Here is a 21,118-nt window from a genome sequence, read left to right as displayed (position 1 = left end):
TCAAAAGACTTAATATTTCTCTTTGCTTTTTTGATTTTCAGTGTCCTGGAGCTTACAAAGGAGATGCTAGAGATAAAGAGTTGCAGCTCAGCATGAATAGTAGAATCAAGAGGCTTTGAGATGCCTGAGTGCAAAGTGGTTAATTTCTGAAAAGCAACATCTGCCACCGTGATGTGAAGTATCCCCTTACCCTGCCTTTACCATTAACAAGTAAGACAGGAGCCCTCCAAATACTTCAGACAAATTTCAAAACTGGAAATAGCTTGTCTGTCTCTTGAGAAAATCACTGAAAGATACATTTACGTGTTAGGGAGGAGCCTGTTATTTGGAGAGTGATGTATTGTACCCAATGCTTTTTACGTTGGCTAATTTGGTCACAGTATTGTATCCATCTCTTGTGTTTTCTTCTCATACTTAGAGTGTACATTCCTCTGGACAGAGACTATCCTTCTGTGTGACGTAGTAGAAAACATACTAAAAGTTACTGCTGTTGCAATAAAATAACTTCATCTCTGGGCTCCTGGTTTAAATCCTGCTCAGATAAGAAGGATGACGTGTTCTTATAATTTAAGCACCTGTGTGGAATGTTCCACATGGCTGTATGTATTCAACACAGTCCTGTTGACACAGAGGGCATTGGCAATACTATGAGTATTTAATGCAGCAGGATGCACCATGGAAACCTGCTTATGTTCATCATGAGGTAGTCCCTTCACTTCAGGTAGGGTTGAACTGTACACCTGGGAATATTAAGGGAAAACTGTTCACTGGGTCTACATACTACTAGGACTGTCAATCCAGTACTTTTCACAAGCTCTGTAATAACTAATTTTTCATAATTATAAATGACAAATATTTTAATGTGTTTTATCAACATATGGCTTACGTGTCTAATGTTTTTCATGCCACGCCCCAGTATTTTTAAACAATGGAAAAACCATACATTAAAAATCCTCTGCATGTGAACATACATTTTGATGTCGTTCAGTGTGATTTTATGGCAAGAATACAAGGTACAGTTTTCCATTTTGCCATCGCAAAAGTCCTTTTCTAGTCTAAAAAAGGCAACGCATAGACTTAAAAGTTTAGCTTTTTCATTTAGGGCCGTACTGTAGTAAATACCTTTCAAACTTTTATTTGTACTTCTTTATGGCAAACTTTATGGCTAGCTTCCATCTAGCTTCTCAGCACGGAAAGCAGAATTGAAATTTTGCTGCAGGTGGTGAAGCAATAGGAATGAGGCTGGGAGGGAGCGCTGGAGGGAGGAGGCTTGCTGGTTTTGCTGGTGCTGGGGGAAGGATGAATGTTAGCTGATGCTGCTGTTGAGAGTAACAGCTCCCACCACGGTCCCATATATTCTGTAATTCCTACAGCAGCAGGAGCCCGCCTGATTTTCCGGGCTTTGTTACTGGCAAAGTAGGCATTGAGAGCATGACTGTTTTTCACCCCCTCCTGTTCCCTCACCCCCTTTAGCAATCTGCTGCTCTAGGAACTACCTTTGCCTGTAACTAACAAACGTGACATGATGTTACAGATAATACTACATGCTTTAGTTCTGCATTTTATGAGCAAAGAACTACTGTTGCTACTGCCTTGTGCCTTTTTCTCTAATACTAATGATAAGATTCCAGCTTTTTCCACTGCATTTCCTTTTCTGCATGTAAACAGTAGACTGTGACATTTAAATAGAAAAAAAATTGTTTTATCAATCCCAGCAAATACATGCAAATGGCCACTGAAACCCAAAAATGCTTTAATGAATCAAATACATTATAAAGATGTATCTGGTTTTTCACATTAAAAAGTTCTGCCTCATTTAGATGTGAAAGTACTAAAAGGTTGTTTGATTTCTAGAAATCGCCTGACTTGAATTCTGTGTGCACTTCAGTGAAGATGCGGGAGAATATTTTCATAGTCAAGAAGACAGTCAGCATTTCCAGTTCAGCTGTTTAAGTGAGATATGTAACTTAGCTATCCCAAGCACTTCAGAAATCTATATGAGCTGAAAATGATCTTCTTCTGTCAATGTACCTGGGAGTGATTCTGTCTGCAATTATGTGAGTCAGAGTTTAGATTTTAATTGGAACAGGAGCGAGCTCTTTGTTTTGCGCCATCTGTGCTGTAATTTCTTTCAAGCACAAGTGCTTTTAAATAGCTGAACTCCTTGATTATTTATTTATTTTATTAAATTAATAATTATGTTAATAACTTTGACATTGCATTTACATTTGGTCAAAGACATACCTATTTCTTATAAGAGCAGGGTGGGAGGGGTAAATGTGGAGCACCCACTTCATGTTGTACTTCACGGTGAGATTACAAATCCTATTTGGTTCATAAAATGGTGTGAGCATCTTGGATGGTGAGTATTGTAGAAAAGCAATTTTACTTTTGCCAATGTACCTCTTGTAAAGGTCACTGATGGAGAAACCCATTCTACAAAAACTGTGATTCATGAGATACCTCCCTCAAAACTGTTGAAACTGAATTTCTGTGGGAAGAATAGATGAAAAGGAGAGAGAGATGGAGAGCACTAGTATGCATAGTATGTAATCCATGTATGTAATTTGCTATCCATTTACAATCTAGCACACTTCTATCACTAAGAGGAAACTGAAACATGTACATTTTCTTTTTTACTCCTGTGAAACAAACCACAGAATCCCTTAATGCAGGCATCCATGCCATAGGATACCGCCAGTCATACAGATGTATATTACATACAAAATGCACATGATCACTGAAACACATTCATGGGAAAAATGTCTCAGAGTCCCTCTCTTTTCACACCATCAGGATTTTAGGGAAGAATATACTACAGAGAAAGATTTCTTTGATCCTTAAAGACATGTTGCTCTTTGTTGTAGATGCGCATAACATTTGTTTAAACCAAGCTTAATTTTTCCTATATCCTTTTAGTTGTAACATTTATATTTAAGAACAACGACAAAAAAATCAGATTAATGCATAAACCTGCTGTTGAATATATACCATGACAATAATTTTCTTATCTGCATATTGTGAGAATTACAGCTCCTCTCCACTTGTGACTACCCTGAGGGTTGCTAGGCACTGCCATACATACCGCGGGATACACATCCGACTGTTGACAGTCTTGACAGAACTCTGGTGTAGGCCTAGCTCTTCAGAGTGATGTGAACTGTGTGACAGGTGGCCCTGACCAGCAGTATGTATGAGGAGGTATTTAATTTAATTGATTTGATTGGATGTAGGATTCTGAAGGGGTTAACAGATGGGAAGAAATACTTCGTTGGCTTATTATTTCAGTGCCTGACAGCTTTATATCCAGCATTTAGAAAAAAGAAAGGGGCTACTAGTTCTGGATCACCAATAGAGAAAAGATCCCTACTACCTGGTAGTGAGAAAATGCCACATTTGTGGTATCTTTCAGTCCCTGAAGATAAGAAAACAATTATCCATCCACGGCATCTGAAAACTGTCCCTGTTAAAGCTGGTATTATGGCTGTTGTCAGGTTTTGTAGAGTACATGGAATGTTTGACTCCCAGTGATCTCAATCTGTCACATCAGAGCTAGGCAACTCCTATCAGTGTGAGGCTCTAAAAATACTTTTAAAAAAATGGCATCCTTCTTTAATTTTAAGATGCCTCTGTATAATCTGCTCAAATATGTACTGCATTATGGCAGATTCAGCTTATCACTTGGCTGCTGCACCTATCTTAGGATCGTAACCACCTGATTTCTTTTCCCATAACACAGATTGCAGCCCCATCATATTCGACTGGGACCTTGTTAGAGTCCCGTTGCCCACAGTGAAGCAGATGTGAGACGTGCCTCCCAGGTGTGCCAGCCAAATGCACCTGGGCTTATGGGAGAGGTCCAGCTACCTGAAATGACACAACTAAGCAAGGGATTGAATAGTTGCCTGGAATGTGTCACTTGAGCAGGTAATCCCATAGCTTTGGCCACAGTGCACTTGCTGGCATTTCCTGCATTGTGGTTATCGATATCACATGCTGCTTCCCAGCGTGCACACAGCCAACTAGGGCATGTCAGTCGAGGAACAAGGACTCGCTAAACTGCTGTACCTTGTTCCCTTGTGACAGACCATCTTCCCTAGAAAGAAATAGAAATCAAATTTCAAATAGTCTCTTCCTCTTTTTTTTTTTCCTCTCCTCAAAAAAGGCTGATATTCTAGGCTGGTACACAACATTAAGCAATGTGGTCTCTTTATCTCCCTGAAAATGTTTTTGATAAGTGTGTGGGTTTGTTGGTTTTGGTTTTTTTTTAAAGCAAGATCTGTAGATACATGGGCTAAGAACCTTAGTTTTCTCCCTTATAGTCCTGATTAGTAAAATATTCTCTCCTGTGCCATATAATGTGGGACAGCCTCATGGGCCGCTTGCTCCACTGCTGTTGAGGTGAGGGATTTGACTTCTCTTTCCAGTAAGGCAGGAGGGAAACAGGTCACAGAATAAACACAAACTCCAATGTAAGTTAAATTTCTTTTATCGGTACTCCAGAACACCTGAAATTGCTCCTCAGAAACAGTATTTTGTGCATTGTTTTTTTAAAAGTGCAGATAAATGACAAACTTTTCAGAGAACAAAATAAATCTGTGTACCATCCAGGTATCCAGAACGTCATATTTTAGTAAAGTGCTTGATCCATTATCAGACTGTCTTTCCATATCTATCTACTCAGTCCCTAAACAGAGAAACCGTGAGACTAGCTCATAAACCCCACCTGACCTTGTCTGGTATCAGGACCTGTAGCAGTTTTGTACCATAGGATATTTTTATCAAAATTCACATCTGGTTCTTCAATTGTACCCAGAAATAGATAGTTTAGAAATGTATTACACTTTTTTCTGCAATGAGTAGCAAGCAGCCAATCTCCATCTGTCTCTTCCTGCCCCTTCGTGTTCAGCATCACTCTGCTTTTCTGATCCGGATTAATGAGAGGATTTTCTTGCCCTCATGCTGCAGGACCACAAGGCATTTTCAGAGTTTACGATCCCAGTGACTATACATTGGAGTATTAAATGGAGGAATTGTGATTGCTGGATTTCTTGCTTTGCTGGCAACAGTGTAACATTTATCTTCTAATGTTTTAGCTGCTATTAATTAGCCTTATAAATATTTAACAGCATCTCACTTAATATCTCCGATATTCTCTTTGGGGGACAAGGAGAAGAGAGGCCAGGACTAAATTCCGAGAGAAGAAATGTGAAAACAGTGGGAAATACTAATCTGTCACAAATACAGCAGGATAATATTTCCTGATACTCCTTTCCCCGATAATTTTAAACTCATGTATAGAAAATACCTGTATTGATTTATCAAAGAATAGCCATTGCTATAGTTAAAATCCTGTGTTGGTTTGATGTACAGCTAAAGCTGCCCTAGGTCATCTTTAACTGGGGCCTGACATGTTTCAATATTTAATCAGATGTCAGAAAACAACTTAGATCACAAACAAATTCTGAATATATCCTGCATGAACTGATGAGAGAGAAGGGATGTCAGCTCTCTGCCTTTAATGTATCTATTAAAATAAGATTCCAGATATGCATCTGTCAGTGTTTTTATTAGCTACTTTTATTTCAGTATTCATCCTTTTAGAAGTGTTTACATCTAACATATTAAAATGAGCCTATTTCAATCAAGCCTGTGTCAAACAGCTAATCTGGCTAGTTCAGCCAGTACTCTGAGACATAAACTGTACTTTCAGACCTTACTGTTACACTTGTATATAGTGATGAAAGTGCCCCAGCACTGCAGCCACAGAGGTCGTACTTACATAGCTGCACTTTCTCTCCACTGTTGCAGTCTCCACCATGGACCTGAGGAGTTCTGTCAAATGCTGTTGTCTTCAGTACAAATTATCCAAGTACTGGATTTCCATTCCTAACGTGTCCTTAGGTAGGCAACTTGCTTGTAATTACATCAAACATTATTTGATGCTGAAAGTTATTCAATATCTGTTTAAAATAATTAGTCGAATTTAGAGTTCAAATCTATTAAACTTTTCAAATGTAACATATCACCTGACCTGAGAGGACAGACTTTGATGCCTAATCTCTGAAAATGAGTTCATTTGTTTCTGTCACACTGTGGGTACTTACTAAAAAAAGGTAAACTCAATAGGAGGTACTAATCAGTTCTCTTTTCTTCCAGGGAGTATGTAAGCCCTTTTAAAGATGTCAGTGTTTATGCTACATTTTAAACAAGAAAATGAATGACTGCAGTTAGGATCTTTTTCATAGTTTCAAACAATATATAACCTTCCACTGTGGGAAATTCTCAGTACGTGGTTCTGTACATTGTTCTGTAACAGCGAAGTCCTTACCCTAGTTCCTCAAACAGGGCATGAGACAATGCAAACCAGGGCATTTTTAAGAACTTACCCTTTCTGAAATGGTGTAAAAAAGCAAAGCACCACTGTTTAGCTGGGGTAACCTGTTACCTATTTTCCGCAGTCATTCACAATGACATTCACAAGCCTACTCCTGTGAGGTTTTCTAGCTTGCTTTGGTTTTGATTGCTGGTAATTTTAGAGAACACTGGTGAGTTATTAGCCGTGCTTAAGAGGAGATACCTCTTTGAACTACACACTGCGCAACTATGATGGCGATACCCTTCAGGTTTAGGGATTCAGGACTGCAAAGAGGCAGCACGCTAACTCCCAAAGCCTTCCTGTTGCAAGGAATAATGACTTTTCTTGGAAATTCGCATTCTCTCTTGGGCTACTAACCATGAATCAAGCTCGTTTGCACAAAACGTGCAATACGTTTGTGTTTATAGAAACACATCATAATAATGATTAAATATCAACCGCCGCACTAGCCAGCTGTCTGATGGCCGAATTTCACGGCAGCTTCTCTCCCCGCTCATCCCGGGTACTTGCTCCGCGGGCCGGCGGCCCCCGCGCAGGAGCCGCTCCTGGCTCACCGCTCTGTTCTCTGCTTACTGCCGCTTAACAAAGAACCGCCAATTAATCTATCTGAAAGGGCTTCTGAAGAGTTTAAGGCAAAAAAAGGGACCGTGGCCTACTCCGCCCTCGGCGCCGGACGCCCAGCGCGGGACCCGAAGCCAGGACTGACCCCTGGGGGCCGGCGGGAGCCCGGCCCCGCCGCCACTGGGCCCGGCGCGGGCCGCTCCCCTCGGGGCCGGCGCTCGGAGGGCTGCGGGAGGCGGAGGGTCGCGCACGCCCCCCGCCGCGGGCGGCCGGGCCGGGCCGGGGCTCGCCTGAGGACTAACGGCCCGGCCGCCCCCGCGGGAGGCGGCGCGGAGGGGCGGGGCCGCCCCCTCCCGTTTCCCAGGGTGCACCGGGCGCGGTGGCTGTCTGGCCACGTCCCCGGGCCACGTCGCTCGGTGCCCGCTGAGCTTACGCCATCTTCGCTCCCCGGCTCCGGGCTGCGCTGCCGCCTCTGCCGCCGCCATGAACATCTTCCGCCTCACCGGGGACTTGTCCCACCTGGCGGCCATCATCATCCTGCTGCTCAAGATCTGGAAGAGCCGCTCCTGCGCGGGTGCGTGCGGAAGGCCGCTGGGCGGGCGAGGGGAGGGGAAGAAGGGAAAGGAAGGGAGGGCGGCGGGACCGGCCGGGCAGCTCTGGGCCGCGGTGCCTGAGGGGAGCCTCGCTGGGGGCTGGGCGCGATCGCCGCCTTTTCGCCGCGGCAGGGGGGTGGGCGGTGCTGCGATCACCTCTGCCGCCGTTGAGGGACCGCTTCTTGAAGAGAGCTCACGGGGGGGGGGGGGGGGCAGCACGGGGGGTCCCGCCTGCCCCACTTGCCCGGAGGCGGCTGTGATAAAGCGAGGAGAGGCGGAGGGGGGGCCGGATTGTCCCCCCCCCCCTTGAGTCGCCGCCCGAGGGCCCCCAGGGCGGGAGGGCAGAACTCGCCCGGGCAGGTGAAAAGGGACGATCGCTGCCCTCAGCGCTGGCGGGAGGGGGCTCAGCCGCCCTCCTGACCGACCTCCCTCCTCACTCGGTCCCTTCCAAACGCAGGGTGCGGGGAAGCGGGTGGGCAGCCGGGCGGGAGGAAGGGGGATCCGCATCCCCCCCTCTGGGGTGGGGGCGCACTCGGGGGAGCTGCGATTTCATTAAAGGTTTGGTGGTTGCCATTATTTGTACTCTAATCCCCGAGCACCACCACCTCGGCTGTCCCCAGGAGGGTCGCCCCTTCCTTATGTAACTGCCCGGTGGCGAGCGAATGAATGGGGAGGCAGGTTGGGAGGAGGGGAGGAGGGAGGAATGCGTCCCCCGCGGGGCGGGCAGCCTCCCTCCCTTCCCCGCGCCCCGCCACTATCGGGAAAGAAGAGCTAGAGCTTATTTTCTCGCTTTTCCTGACAGCGCACAGCCTTCCGTCTGCGTGTTTGTTGGCAGCTTTAAGCGCCGCTCTGGTGCGTGAAAGCTGGTTTTGGTGCAGCGTTGGGAGTCGCTGACTTGCAATTTGCAGATGCTGAAGTTTCCCTCGCTCCCTCCTTTTCCCTCCGCGCACTGGTTTGCGTTCTGGGCAAACTACCGCGCCCTCTTCTTCCCTTTTGTTTTCCGCCCTCGCTGCGGGAAGAATTAAACTGCGATTCGTGCCGTTTATAAGGCTTCTGGAGTGTTTTCTTGTTAACTGGCCAGCTGCAGGAGGAAGCTGTAGGAGAGAGGCTCCCGGCTGAAGAGAACAGGCTCTGGGTCGAGATCCCGGCCTGCTCTGACGTGGCAGAGGGAGAGGTGTGGCGAGGAGGGAGCTGGGTCCCGGCCGCCCTCCGGGCTGGGCGCCGGGCGAAGCCCCGCTCCCGCGGCTCCGCTGCCAGCCCGGGGGGAGAAATGCTTGTGCTTCCTCCCGTGTTTTGTACGTGCTTGCTCGAATTCCGTGTGATGTGGTTTGCTTCCTCGCTTCGAGTGTACGGTGTGGTGGTTGGAGGGAATTGCAAGCAGTTCTTCTAACTGCAGCATAGCTGATCTCTTTCAGAAAACTAGGAGTTGTTGTAATTCAAAATGGGCATTTCAGTGCTATGTGTGTTGCACGGATCACGCCACCGACCCTGGAAATAACGTTTTTGCTGTGCCCCGGGGTTTGACTGTGAGCTTGACTTTGCCTTCTTTCTGGTGAGCTTCTCCTTTGTTAGTAAGAGTGATTATTCTTGAAATCGGTTTGCCATGTGTTGACATGAAATACCGTTCAAATGCCAAGTTATCTGTAAAATCTTCAGTTAAGAGCATGAAGAATTAGTTTAAGCTGCAACCTGAAAGAATTGAGGATGAGGAAATGAAAGAGATTTGCGCTACAGGTAAGAGGAAGTACAGCTTCTGTATGTTTTCATGTCAAGTCACTTCTAATCACTTGATAGTGCAAAAGAAAAAAATAGTAAATTAATAGCATTAGTTTTAAACACAGAAACTGCTCTTAATTTTACAAAAGAGCTCAAGCAAATGTCTCCGCAGTCCAAATGCAGTGGTGGTGCAGAACTATTGTTTCTGAGGTCATGGAGTGCAAGAGCTCCTTCCGAACGAACTTCCCTGGCTCAGGCTCTAGTGGATCAGGAATTCTGTCTGGATCTGACAGGAGAGGGCCTGGCCTTCTCCAGCTCTTCTGTAGAGTTCTGTTCTCTGCCTTACTGGAGAAATGCAGTCAAGTTTGCAAGTAACAACACAATTAATGATGTAAAACCTAAATATAAATATCTCTTGCTGATTGAAGAAGGAAAATGAGAAGCTCTAGTGCAAGGCTAAAATTCAAATAGGGTTTTAGCCAAGAGATTCTTAAGTGACCTTTGGACATGAGGTTATTTACTCAGTATAGTACAATGAAACCTAGTCCCATTTTTCTGCTTAAAAAGTGATCTGATATTTTCCTTAAGTCAGTTGTGATAGAGGATCTCTGTTACTAGGGATTTACTTACAAGAAAGGACACTCATACCAATCATTATCTTTGGTACTACTTTTTCCAAAACAGAAAAGTAAATGGGCCTATATTACATAGGACCCTCAATTCTTCTGTTTACCACATTAGCCAGCATCCCTGAACACAAGCAGGCATGCGTGGAATCTTTCAGTAGAAAATGTCTGCTTCATTCATTTTCCTGATAAAACCAAAAATGAAATGGGTGATGCATTTGTCTGGGATTGGTTTTTTGGTGTCTTCCAGTTCTGCCTGAGTCCCTTGGAGTAAATCCAGATCCATGTTACTTCTATGACTTTAGCATCTGAGGCTGTAAAAAGTTTGTCTGGAATGAAAAGACCACCTCAAAGGAGCACGGAATTTTATTTTGGGGGCTCTGTCCTGTTCCTTGTAGTGGTTTGTTGTTGTCAGTTGTGGTTTCTACTAATAAAAACATAATACAAACATATTTTATGTGAATATGTATTTAAAGTCCTACACAACAATAACCCCTAGTTACCAGTTAATGTTGAGCAGCTGCTAAATGCCTCTTGTTAGTGGGCTTTCTGTGATTCCTTTACATTGCATATTAGAGCAGTTTATAAATTAAATAAACTTATACCCCATGGTTATTGGTGACGAAGGAGATGCGGGCAAACCAGCTGCTGCTTTAACTGTGCACTTTCGAAGCAGTAGAAGCTTGGAAAATAAATAAGGCTTCTAACTGATTGCTAAACTGTAGGCTGTGATCCATGAAGAGCTGGCAAACCACATGGTGCCGACTCCTCTCTTCTGGTTGCATCTGTGTGTGTCTGAGGCCTTTGTTCCAAGAGGAGCTCAGAGGCCTGTAAAAGCAGCTGGAAACAAGAGGGAGACAGCCTGTGTACCTCTGCCACAACCTGCTGTTTTCTGAAGACACATCAGTCCCTGTTTTCTTTCCTAAAAAGTGGCTCCTCTAATTGAGGAAAATAGGTGAAGCTAGGATAATCTACATTATGAAGCAGTCTGTGTTTTCAGTGTTTGACAAACTTTTTTTTTTTTTCTATCCTAATTTAGTCAATATGTTAAAAAGAGAACAAGGGGAAAGAAAATCAAGTCATGATTTCAGAGCTGGCAGGGAAGCAATTTTTTGCATGACTGGTTACTTGAGTTTCCAAATTTAGAATTTAGAAAAATGTTTGCCACTCCAAATAACAGCTCAAAAATAATTACTAGGAGCCATGGAGAATATAGCAGGTAACTCCATTATTGACTTCATGTCATAATTAGGAAATTCATGAGACTTGAAGAATCCTGTGCTTTCAAACATTGTCATGTTCAGACTGTATTTTCTAATCCATTCCAAGTCAAATTAGATTGTTTGCACTGTGAATTACTGCCTGAAAATTGATTTGTGTTTCTCAGTGTCATTTGTCAAGTGTTAAAGGTGACCTGCAGTTGCAAGACTTGTCAAATTATATGCTGAACACTGTAAAGAAGTAGTGTAGATGGTAAATGTTTAATACTTCTGATACATAGTGTAACTGTCTCTCATAATTTCGTTTGTCTGGTATGGACCAGATTGTATGCTATGTTGAAGACTTCAGACAGTGCTTTGCCACTGTCTGCTGCCAATTTATGTCTCAAAAAATGCTGCTTTAGGTAGGTTTGGAATTTCTTCGCTCTCTTTGAAGGAAAATTTTGCCTTTCTCAACTGACAAATTTGTGTTTAGAGTTGGGTTGGGTTTTTAAATTGAAAGTACAGGATTCTTAATGTTAGTACTTTATTAGAACCAAAGCAGTTGTGGTTCTGTGGCTGATGTGGACTTCATAATGAAAAAACCTTTTTTTGTTGTTAAATACTTCAAAAAGTCTGTGAAGTTTACATGACAAAGTATGGACTTGCTTTCCTTAGAAAAACTTTTGTTTGTAGATTTTATGGTTGTGATAGGCAGTTCAGAGTTAGTAAGTAGCATACACACTCCACAGCCAGGTTGACTGCATGCCTCTAGTGCTGCCTGTTGCTCTTTACCTAATTCATAATAACAAATTGAAGTTGATGAGACAGTACTACAATTTCAGCTCTGCTGTATTCCCTGGCTGTGAAAATCAGGTGAGCTTTTGAATTAAAGTTTCATTCTATTGCTTTTAGCCAAGCCAGAGTGCAGAAGTGGAAGTTTTTCCATGTGTGTTTTTACAAAACAAAAATGAGAGGTTTGACTCTTCAAAATTTGACCCCAGAGCTTGGGAATAAGAAATAAAAATGTGTGTTTATTTAGCTCAAGAACTAAGTAGTGTTTGTGGGAGTAAAAGCAAAGGGAGAAGGGTGAGAACAGCATTGTGGGCCCAGTGTATTGCAGTTGCCAACCATGAGCCAAGGTCAGCGCTGTGGCAGGTATATTGTTGTATTTCCTGAAGTTTTGAAATGCATCAAATTCATGTGGCAGAGTGTTTACCTGTTTACACCCCTCATTTTTGCTAGTGGTGGTATTAGGTCTTTTCCAGCCTAGATGATTCTGTGATTCTGGTATAGATCTTTTTCCCAGTTTGCCTGTCTCTCTGAAGGTCTTTGCTTTAAACTTTGAACCTTGCTTAGTCTAGCCTACATAACTTGAAAACTAGTTGTGACTTTAGAATGTGTTTCAGGAACATCTGACTGTTCTAAAGATTCAAAATTCAGTGAAAATACTGAAAGCCTTAATAAAACACAACTTTTGGTTTGGGGGGTAGGTGAGGCTGACAATGGCTTAGAGGAATTTGTCAAGCATATTACATGTATTTTTGTGACAATACCTCCAGATCCAAATTTATAGCTGTTGTTAATAATTAATGTTTATTACATGCCTTTTTTTTCTGTTTTTGCTTTTTGCTATTTATTAAAAGAAAACAGCATGCTAAATAATTTAACATAACTATATGCTGTAGCATGATTGCTGTACTGTAATCTGTCCAGGTGGATTTCTTTGTCCTGTAGGTTTTGACCTTAGGACAGTGTTCCTTGCTGAGAGGGTTTACTGGCATGAGAGCAGGGCTCTGTCAAGAGTTGTAATGTCAGCGAGTGCACCTGGGATGCAGCTGAGAGTGCTGCTTCAGCTGTCTTTGCAACATGGTTCTAGTTCAAGAAATGTCAAACCTTTTTTTTTTTTTTTTTTAACTTTACGAAGTGGTTTGTTTTGGGGGTTTTTGTTTTGTTGTTTTTGTTGGTTTGTTTTTTTTTTTTTAATAAAGCTTTTGTTTTATAGTTTTTCAGCCTGCAGAACTGTAGGTTTTGAGGCATTTGCTGTTTCCTGTACTACAGTTGCTTATGGGCAGTTGGGTTGTTCTGCAAGTAGTACATTAGGCTCACCTCCGTAGACATTTCATGTATGAAAGCTGCAAAGAAAAAACGTTTTTAATTGTCACTGTTTCAGCCATTCCTGTGCTTTATGTATAAACATAAAGCCTCTTCATCTGGGGCAGCTTATTCAGTGTTTCTTAAGCCAGAGTGGGAAAGGAGTTCAATAACCACAGCAGATAGCCTTTCTTCTAATTGCTTTATGGCACTGTTAATAAAAGCCTTTCTCAGAAATATCACTGTATAAAGGGACAAGGATTTTCAGCCTTGCATCATAACTCTCTCCTAAAGACTCTTTTTCCCTCCTGTTTTTTGAACAATATTTGCATGCTTAGCTGAACAGATTCAAATATTTTCACCCTGGATGACTGAAAACAAGAATAATTGGAATAACAAGATAGAGGCACAGGCTAGGTTGTTTTGTCCCCCTGCTGTGACACCACCACTACATCAGTATTATGGAGTGATGCTTCACCTCAGTTTTCAGAAGCATTTAGTGACTGTGCAAAGTTTTTATGCTTCTAGCTCTGCTCTACTGGCTGAAATTAATGTATAAACAAATGTTTTGTTGTTGGGGCTTTGACCTAAAATAGAAAGTTACTTTGAAGATGCAATGTAGATGTTTGTCATTTTAGCTCACTTCTCTCTTCTTAAAATTTTGTTACAGTACATAGTAACATCTGGTTTTGACTGATTTTATTATTTTCCCCCAGCATGTGATCAGTTAAGTTTCTGAATTTAATTGCCTTATGTTTTAAAATCAATTTATCCCTTTAAAGTCATGTTATTGGTGCTGGCATACTTTCTGATTATCACTGGATCTGTAGTATCTATTGCCCTTGTACCTTTCCAGCTATTCAGCATCTAAAGAATGGACTGAGGCATGTGACAGCACTCTGAGAATTGAAAGCTAATGCAGCCATGCTGCATAGTGCCCAGTAATAATGCAGAACAGATAGTGTAATCTCCAAATATATCACCTGCAAGCTATCTGCTGTGAGTAACTTCTAAATCTTGTGTAGTGCTAGCACCTCTTCCAGCATAAGGTAACTTACATGCACGCTACTGAGATATATGGCCTTACAGTTCTGTTTGTACAGTTTGGAAGCCTGGATTTTGTCCTAATTTTGTAATCAACTTGCTTAGAAATAAAGGCTATATCTTTTCTCCTCCTTGGCATCAAGTGTTTTAAAGTACATCACCACTTTTTGAATAATTAATTATTTCCTTTATTGCTTTAGGTATTTCTGGGAAAAGCCAGCTTCTGTTTGCACTGGTCTTCACTACCCGTTATCTGGACCTCTTCACTTCATTCATTTCATTGTATAACACATCTATGAAGGTAGAGTATACTGAAGAGTTAGAAAAGCTAGTAATGGTGTATGCAGAGAGCATAATTTCATTAATAAAAGCCTCTTTAAATGGCCCACTGCATAGTTACTACAGAATAAGTTTTAGACCAGCTTTGGATAAAGAATGTGAGAGATGGACTCAAACCACTTTTTCCTACACCCTACATGCAATTTTTAAAAACCCTATGGGGACCGTGACATTTAGAACAAGTGATGTTTTGGTTATTAAAAATAAAAGCTTTTGGAAAAACAGTTCAAATAAATTGTATTTCTCAACTGAGACATTAGAGCTTAAGTAAATCTCTTTTTATCCTCTCCAAGGTAGATTGGTATTCAAAATGCATTGCCAGAATTGCAGCTAGTGTCTGGTCAGAGGCTGATCAAAAGTTGACAGGAGTACGTTCTTAGGAATGTAGCTTCCATCAGATTATATCCTGTTCGCTTGTCCACTGCATATTTGTGAGCCCAGATTTGGTTCTGTTATTTCTTACTTATTCCCGCAAATTCTGGTGCTGAGTACAAGAAAATAAAGCAGCAGACTGGAAGAGTGTAGTGTGTTTGTGGCACCAGAGCAGACACATTTTTAATCCAGTTCCTTTACTCCTGGATTTTTTTATGCTCTTCAACTTTAACTGAGATAGAGGGTAGTATAACTTTGCCAAGAGGAAAGACTAGGTAGTCAATAATGCAAAACATACTGAAGAATCAGGGGAATAATACCATAAAATAAAATTTTAAATCTTAAACTCACACTCTTGCCTTTTAACAAATCAAATGTTTATGCTTAAGCTTTAATAATAACAGTCTAGGTGCAGAACTGTGAATTGAGTAAAATATTCTTGAAACACAAGTTTTTTTCCCTGTGTAATTTCTGAGAATATTGAAAGCTACTGTTGGGTGCACTGAAGGAGCAGCTAGGTTTTTCTGCATTTCATTTATTGGTTATGATTTCGGGGTCATGACCATGTCTTTGTTCTGCAGTCCTCCTACCCAGAAAAGGAATGAGTATGGGAAATTACACTTGTGATACTCAGCTTCATGCTGAACTGAGTCTTTCCAGTAATGAAAGAGTGGTCCTCTGTTCAAATCCACTATTAAATTGCAAAACGGAAGCCTCTGTTAAAGGTTACTGCTTAGAGAGACTGTTAGATGTAATTGGCTTTGAGCCCAATATTGTAGTGCCAAGACAAAGTTGCTCGAGTGTCCCAACACAGCTTCTTGTTCTATCTACATATATTTAGGGGTATATAACATTACACAGTTGTAGAGAACAGGAACTACTCTACAAAGAATCTTACCCAGAGCATAACTAAATGAACTTTCTGAGGAAAGTGCTGTCATTTGCAGCAAAGAAATGTATTAATTTCTGTAATTAGGACTTTCTTCAGTGTTTGTAGAGAAATATTTATTAAACTACAGGTGCCAACTAGCTGTATTTGGCAGTGATCATCACATACTTAGGAAAAATAGTTTCTTCTGCATTCCAGGAAGATATACAGAAATACAAAAATTGGCATTGCCTACCTTTCTTAATGACCTGCAGACTAAGTTTTGTGATCTGTAGTGTTCTATATCTTATAGTTTCTTTTTCATGGTACCTGTATCTGCATATCAGATGCATTTCTGCTGATGCACTCTGCAGTCATTTTTCTACCATTCTTTTGTTTTGTTATCTTTAAAAATGAAAACTTCTTGGGGGTCCCAGAACACACCATAATTCTCATGAAGAAATCACAAATAAGGAGTTAATTCACACTTCCTTAGTGTCTTCTATGACCCTACCAATTATGATTAGTTTACACGTGTAGTAGGGGTTCCCTATATCTGATATCCCATCCTGTGGTCCTTTATCTCCAGTCAGCTAGGGTGCGAGTGTAGTCGAGTCTTCAGATTCTGAGCTCCTTAATACAGTATTTGTAACATTTTCCATCTGTGAACAGCACTTTTAGTGATTTGTAGCATCTGCAAACAGTGGGGGTTTTAATCTGTTACTTTTCAGTTGTAAAGAACCTATATTTAATGTGATAAATGGCTTGGAATATTTAATCTCTGTGATGAAACTAAGGCAGAAGCTAAACTGTTTGTCTAGTCCTACTGTACTGTGTTGTCTCCAGGACAATGTGGGCTCTGTCCTGATGATGGCAGATTGACCTTTAGAAAGCCATGTATTCTCTCTGTTTTCTCTTCTGTAAAATAAGGCTATTTGCCTATTCCACGGGGAATAACTATGAAGTCTGCCGTATCATAACAATTAGAAATTGTAACGTTAGACATCAACTGAAACTGAGCTCTGGTTCAGTGCTTCTAGCAGTCTGTTAGTTTTTCAGGTTTTATGGCCTGTTGGTTGGTGGAGAACACAGTCCACTTGCCACTCTTCAGATTTTAGAGATGTTTAAAGGTCTGAATGAAATCAGCTAATTTGTGATATGTTAAATGGCTGAGTCCTAATGGGGCTTATCAAATAGGTTTTTGATTGCCACATAGGCCACACCACTCCTAGGCTTTTTGAATGTTAGAAGACCCCTTTCATCATTACTACATATATGCTTTTAATGTAAATGTTTTGGGCCAGTGCTTCTCCCACAGCAGCAGAAGGGGTGTTCTTTCTCCAGTCAGTTCCTTAGTTCTGCCTACTTAGGAAAGATCTTTAAAGAAACTTCGGACAGTCACTTCAACGAGAGGCAAGGTGATGCTTTTAAAGCAACAAAATCACTAGAGCCCAGAGTTTACTGGTTTTGAATTATCACTCTGCTGAGCAAAGATAAATACTACCACATAGCCTGGAACTGCAAAAGCATGTAAACAAACAATACAAACAACCAAAAAAGACAGCACTTATTCCTCTTAGTGCCTGGGAATGTCTTTTATGGGAATGTTTAGTGAGTTTGATCTAATCCTGCAACTTCTGTGTGTTGTTTTGGTTTTTGCTTTTTTTTTCCTTGCTCTAGCTTATCTACATTGCCTGCTCATATGCCACTGTGTATCTGATCTACATGAAATTTAAGGCCACCTATGATGGAAACCATGATACGTTCAGAGTGGAGTTTCTGATAGTTCCTGTTGGTGGACTCTCATTTCTTGTCAATCATGACTTCTCTCCTCTGGAGGTGAGTTGATTGTGGGCAGGAGGTTATACTTTTTTTTCTCCAAAATATGAAGATGAGTATTTTTAGGCTGATTGAGGAATGCTTGAAAGATGCATATGTTTAGTAGGTTCAGGCTAATCCTGTTTCCTTAAAGCATCTTTACAATATAGATTTCTGTGAAAATTTAAGGCACTTCATGAGACTAGCATTATTATCAACACTGATTATTTTATTAAGCAGAAGACAGTACACTCTGATGGTTATATTATTTCAAAAGTATCCTTCCTTTTATGCAGTTTGTGAATAGTTGGTGCCAACAAACTGGTGAAAACAAAAGGAATTGCAATACTTCTTGAATTTTTTTGTAGAAACACAGATGTTCAGGAGTATTGGAAAGAATTGTATTGTGTTTGAAATGCAGCTATGTGGTTTTCTCTGATAAAAATTATATTAAAAATGTAGTTGTAGAGAGTTCAAACAGGTAATTTTTCCCACAAAACAGAGAATAACTTTAGATGCTTATTTTAAGTGTGCTGAGCTGCTTTTCTATATTTAGTACAGTAAAATTATTTTGTTAAAAAATAAAGGAATCTTAATTGTAATACTTTGAGACACTATGTTAAATTTTGTTCTGTATTAACTGATTCTTTAAACCAATGGATTAAAAAATTTGGAAGAAGATGGGTAAGAAAGGATTTTGTCTTCCCTTCAGCTTTTTACAGTACCAGCTCTGTAAGCTGTGTTTCATGGGACTGAATCCTGAACTCATGGATGCACATAAGTTTTTCTCATGACTAAACCTACGCCTGCCAGCTCGCTAGACAGCTGATTCGGAGAGTCTGTTGTTTTCCAGGAGAGTTGTTTCCCTATACCATCCTGTGGTTGATTATGAAGCTTTCACTTGTTTTTTCCTGTACCAAGAATAGTTTGCCAAAATACTGTACCTATTCATAACATTGTTAAAGAGTCAAAAGTCAGGCCAAGTCAAATATTTTCTGTGCTTCTGTAATCAGTAAGGCGGTTGAATATATCTGTGTGTTGTTGTTTTTATTCTTTCAGATACTGTGGACCTTCTCCATCTATCTTGAATCAGTTGCTATTCTCCCTCAACTTTTTATGATCAGCAAAACTGGGGAAGCAGAGACCATCACTACCCACTACCTTTTCTTCTTGGGTCTGTACCGTGCCTTGTACTTAGTCAACTGGATTTGGCGCTACTATTTTGAGGGATTTTTTGACCTCATAGCTGTTGTTGCTGGTGTGGTCCAGACCGTTCTTTACTGTGACTTCTTCTATTTGTATGTTACAAAAGGTAAGTCATGCAATAACTTCCAGCTTCAGCTTGTGGAATGTAGCAGTTAACACGCTCACAGGAATCTGCTGTATCGACATTACTAGGTTGTTAATTCTGTGTGCAAATTATCACTGGAACCTCCTTGATAGATTTATGAAGTACACTTTCTGCTAGCATGGGGCATTTCTGAGGATTGCTTTTGAGTATGGATAGAGTATAAATGGTCTGATGAACTTAATTGACAAGGTTAAAATGAGTATGGCCAAATACATGTTGCTGTTGTCTTCCATTGATGAGCGTGATCCATATGCTTCTCTTGACAATGTACACTGCTCTGTGCAGATTCCATGCTTACAGACACCTTTCTCAGTGTTTTAAATACTCAAGAGTCCAAAGGATTTTGGATGTTTCTGTTCATGCTAAGTGTAGAAGCAGTCATTTCTGCTGGGTGTATTAGTAATTCTATCCTTATTCACATTCCAGCTTCCATCATATCTCTACAGAGCTATATGGGACTGTGGTGTTTTTAGTCCTAACTGTTAAGAAACCCCAGTCATAGGCTAGTATGTCCTGTGAGGATGAAAAGTGAGAATTCCAGGGTGCCACAAGAGGGCAGGATTGGAATAGTTGTTAATTTATCACCGTTTTAGTAGCATGTATTAGAGAGAGGCAAGCTTGGGAGGACTGTCTGCGGTGCACCTGTTCTGTACTGAGTGACTCTGTGTGACAGGTTTTGGTCCCTTTGAAATTTAAACAGTATGTGCTTTTCCTAGACCACATCTTTGTTTTACTAATTGTTTTCTTTCCTACTTTTCCTCACAGTACTCAAGGGAAAGAAGCTCAGTTTGCCAGCGTAAGTGCCAAAAAAAACATCACCAGCATCTGTCCTTTTGGATGCTTGGACAGAACAATCCTTATCACAAGCAAAGGCGAAGATGCTTGAGACAGAAAGTCAGAAACACAGCTCTTTATAGTGCAGGTAGTCATCAGCGGCTCTGTAAGAACGGAGGAAAAACAACCAGCAGATTTCTGTTTGATGCATCTTGCCTTTATCTTTTTTATTACTATGTATAAAGATTTTTTACATAAAGAAACTTATACTGTATTAATAAATTCAGTGTATAGTTTCAATTGGAATAGTTCCAAAAGTGAAATTTTTGTGAGATTGTTTATGACCAGGAACAAGTGCAAACTTTTTTTTTTAATTTTCAAGAATTTCTTTGAAATGACTGATTTTTTTTTTCTTTTTTTTTTTTTTTTCCAGTGCACAGATATGTGCATCCTTGATGGATGGTAGTCATCTGTTCTTTCCCTTTGATTCAATTTTCATTCCACTATATTTATTTTTTTCCAAAAGGTGAATATATGTCAACTCTAAATCTGAAACCACCGATGTTCAATGTGATGTGCTGGTGCCCAGTCTTTGTGCCATCTGCTGACATGGAGTTTTCTTCTTTAAAATATATGTTGGTGCTAGAAGGGGAACAGTCACATTTTGTAGCTGTTCTCCTTCTAAAACAGGCTGATGGCAAGAGGACAGTAAGGAAATCTGTTGAGGCCACAAGGATGGGCCCCTTTCCTGTTTTGCCATGATGTTTGGGAAGGTAATCCCAGTGATGAAAGCACCTGGCAGCGCAGGTCGTGAAGGGTAAGAGGTGCAGTTGTGTTGCTTAGTGGCAAATGTTTGTGACTATTCTTTGTCCAGGAAAAGAAGGTTAAATATCTGGGATGTACAGCCCTGCTACACCACTGCAGCTTTAGAAATGGGAGACTTGTAAGTTGTTGATAACAGTAATCTGTAGGTGATCATTTTAAACAGTATCTACATTTTCTTTTAAATGAATGCTTTATAAGCAACTTCCATGTTCAGCTTCAAGTGGTTTTTGATGTCACTTTTGGACAATTAATATTTTTTTTATAAACTTTTCAAAATCAGCAGCACCAGTTACCATTCTTTATCCTTTAAATGATTCCCTTTTTTTACTGAGCTGTTGCATGATTTATCCTGTGTTACCATCCTCAATAAACACTTTATGAAATGGTGAAAATGTTTTTTTTTATTCCTGAATTAAAGTTTTCTGTTAGCCTGGGACTGAATGAAAAGTAGTAAGGAACTTAATTTCATCAGAGCAAACAATTATATTAACTTTTTAAGGCTACAAGGGGCATTATCACTGGATGAAGAAATGGTGACTTAGTTCTGCTTGTTCTGTAA

At 40.9% G+C, this 21,118-nt stretch overlaps 2 protein-coding genes across 8 annotated transcripts in view; both read left to right on the top strand.

The window, feature by feature from the left end:
- OTOA (otoancorin) overlaps positions 1-970 on the top strand; it is a 41,985-nt gene extending 41,015 nt beyond the window's left edge. For all 7 annotated transcript variants that reach the window (XM_074919795.1, XM_074919802.1, XM_074919799.1 and 4 more), the window contains one exon: positions 42-970. The gene's annotated coding sequence lies outside the window, so the exon portion shown is untranslated. The remainder of the gene's footprint in view (positions 1-41) is intronic.
- Positions 971-7,308: 6,338 nt separating this feature from the next.
- On the top strand, positions 7,309-20,951 carry KDELR2 (KDEL endoplasmic reticulum protein retention receptor 2). The gene is made up of 5 exons (XM_074919419.1): positions 7,309-7,514; positions 14,413-14,513; positions 17,472-17,630; positions 18,669-18,921; positions 19,726-20,951. The coding sequence occupies exons 1-5, from the start codon at positions 7,424-7,426 to the stop codon at positions 19,758-19,760; spliced, it is 639 nt and encodes a 212-aa protein (XP_074775520.1). The 5' UTR covers positions 7,309-7,423; the 3' UTR covers positions 19,761-20,951.
- Positions 20,952-21,118: the final 167 nt, after the last annotated feature.

Source organism: Athene noctua, chromosome 15 (genome assembly GCF_965140245.1).
Source record: "Athene noctua chromosome 15, bAthNoc1.hap1.1, whole genome shotgun sequence".
Taxonomy (NCBI): Eukaryota; Metazoa; Chordata; class Aves; order Strigiformes; family Strigidae; genus Athene; species Athene noctua.
This window is presented reverse-complemented; position numbering and strand designations above follow the sequence as displayed.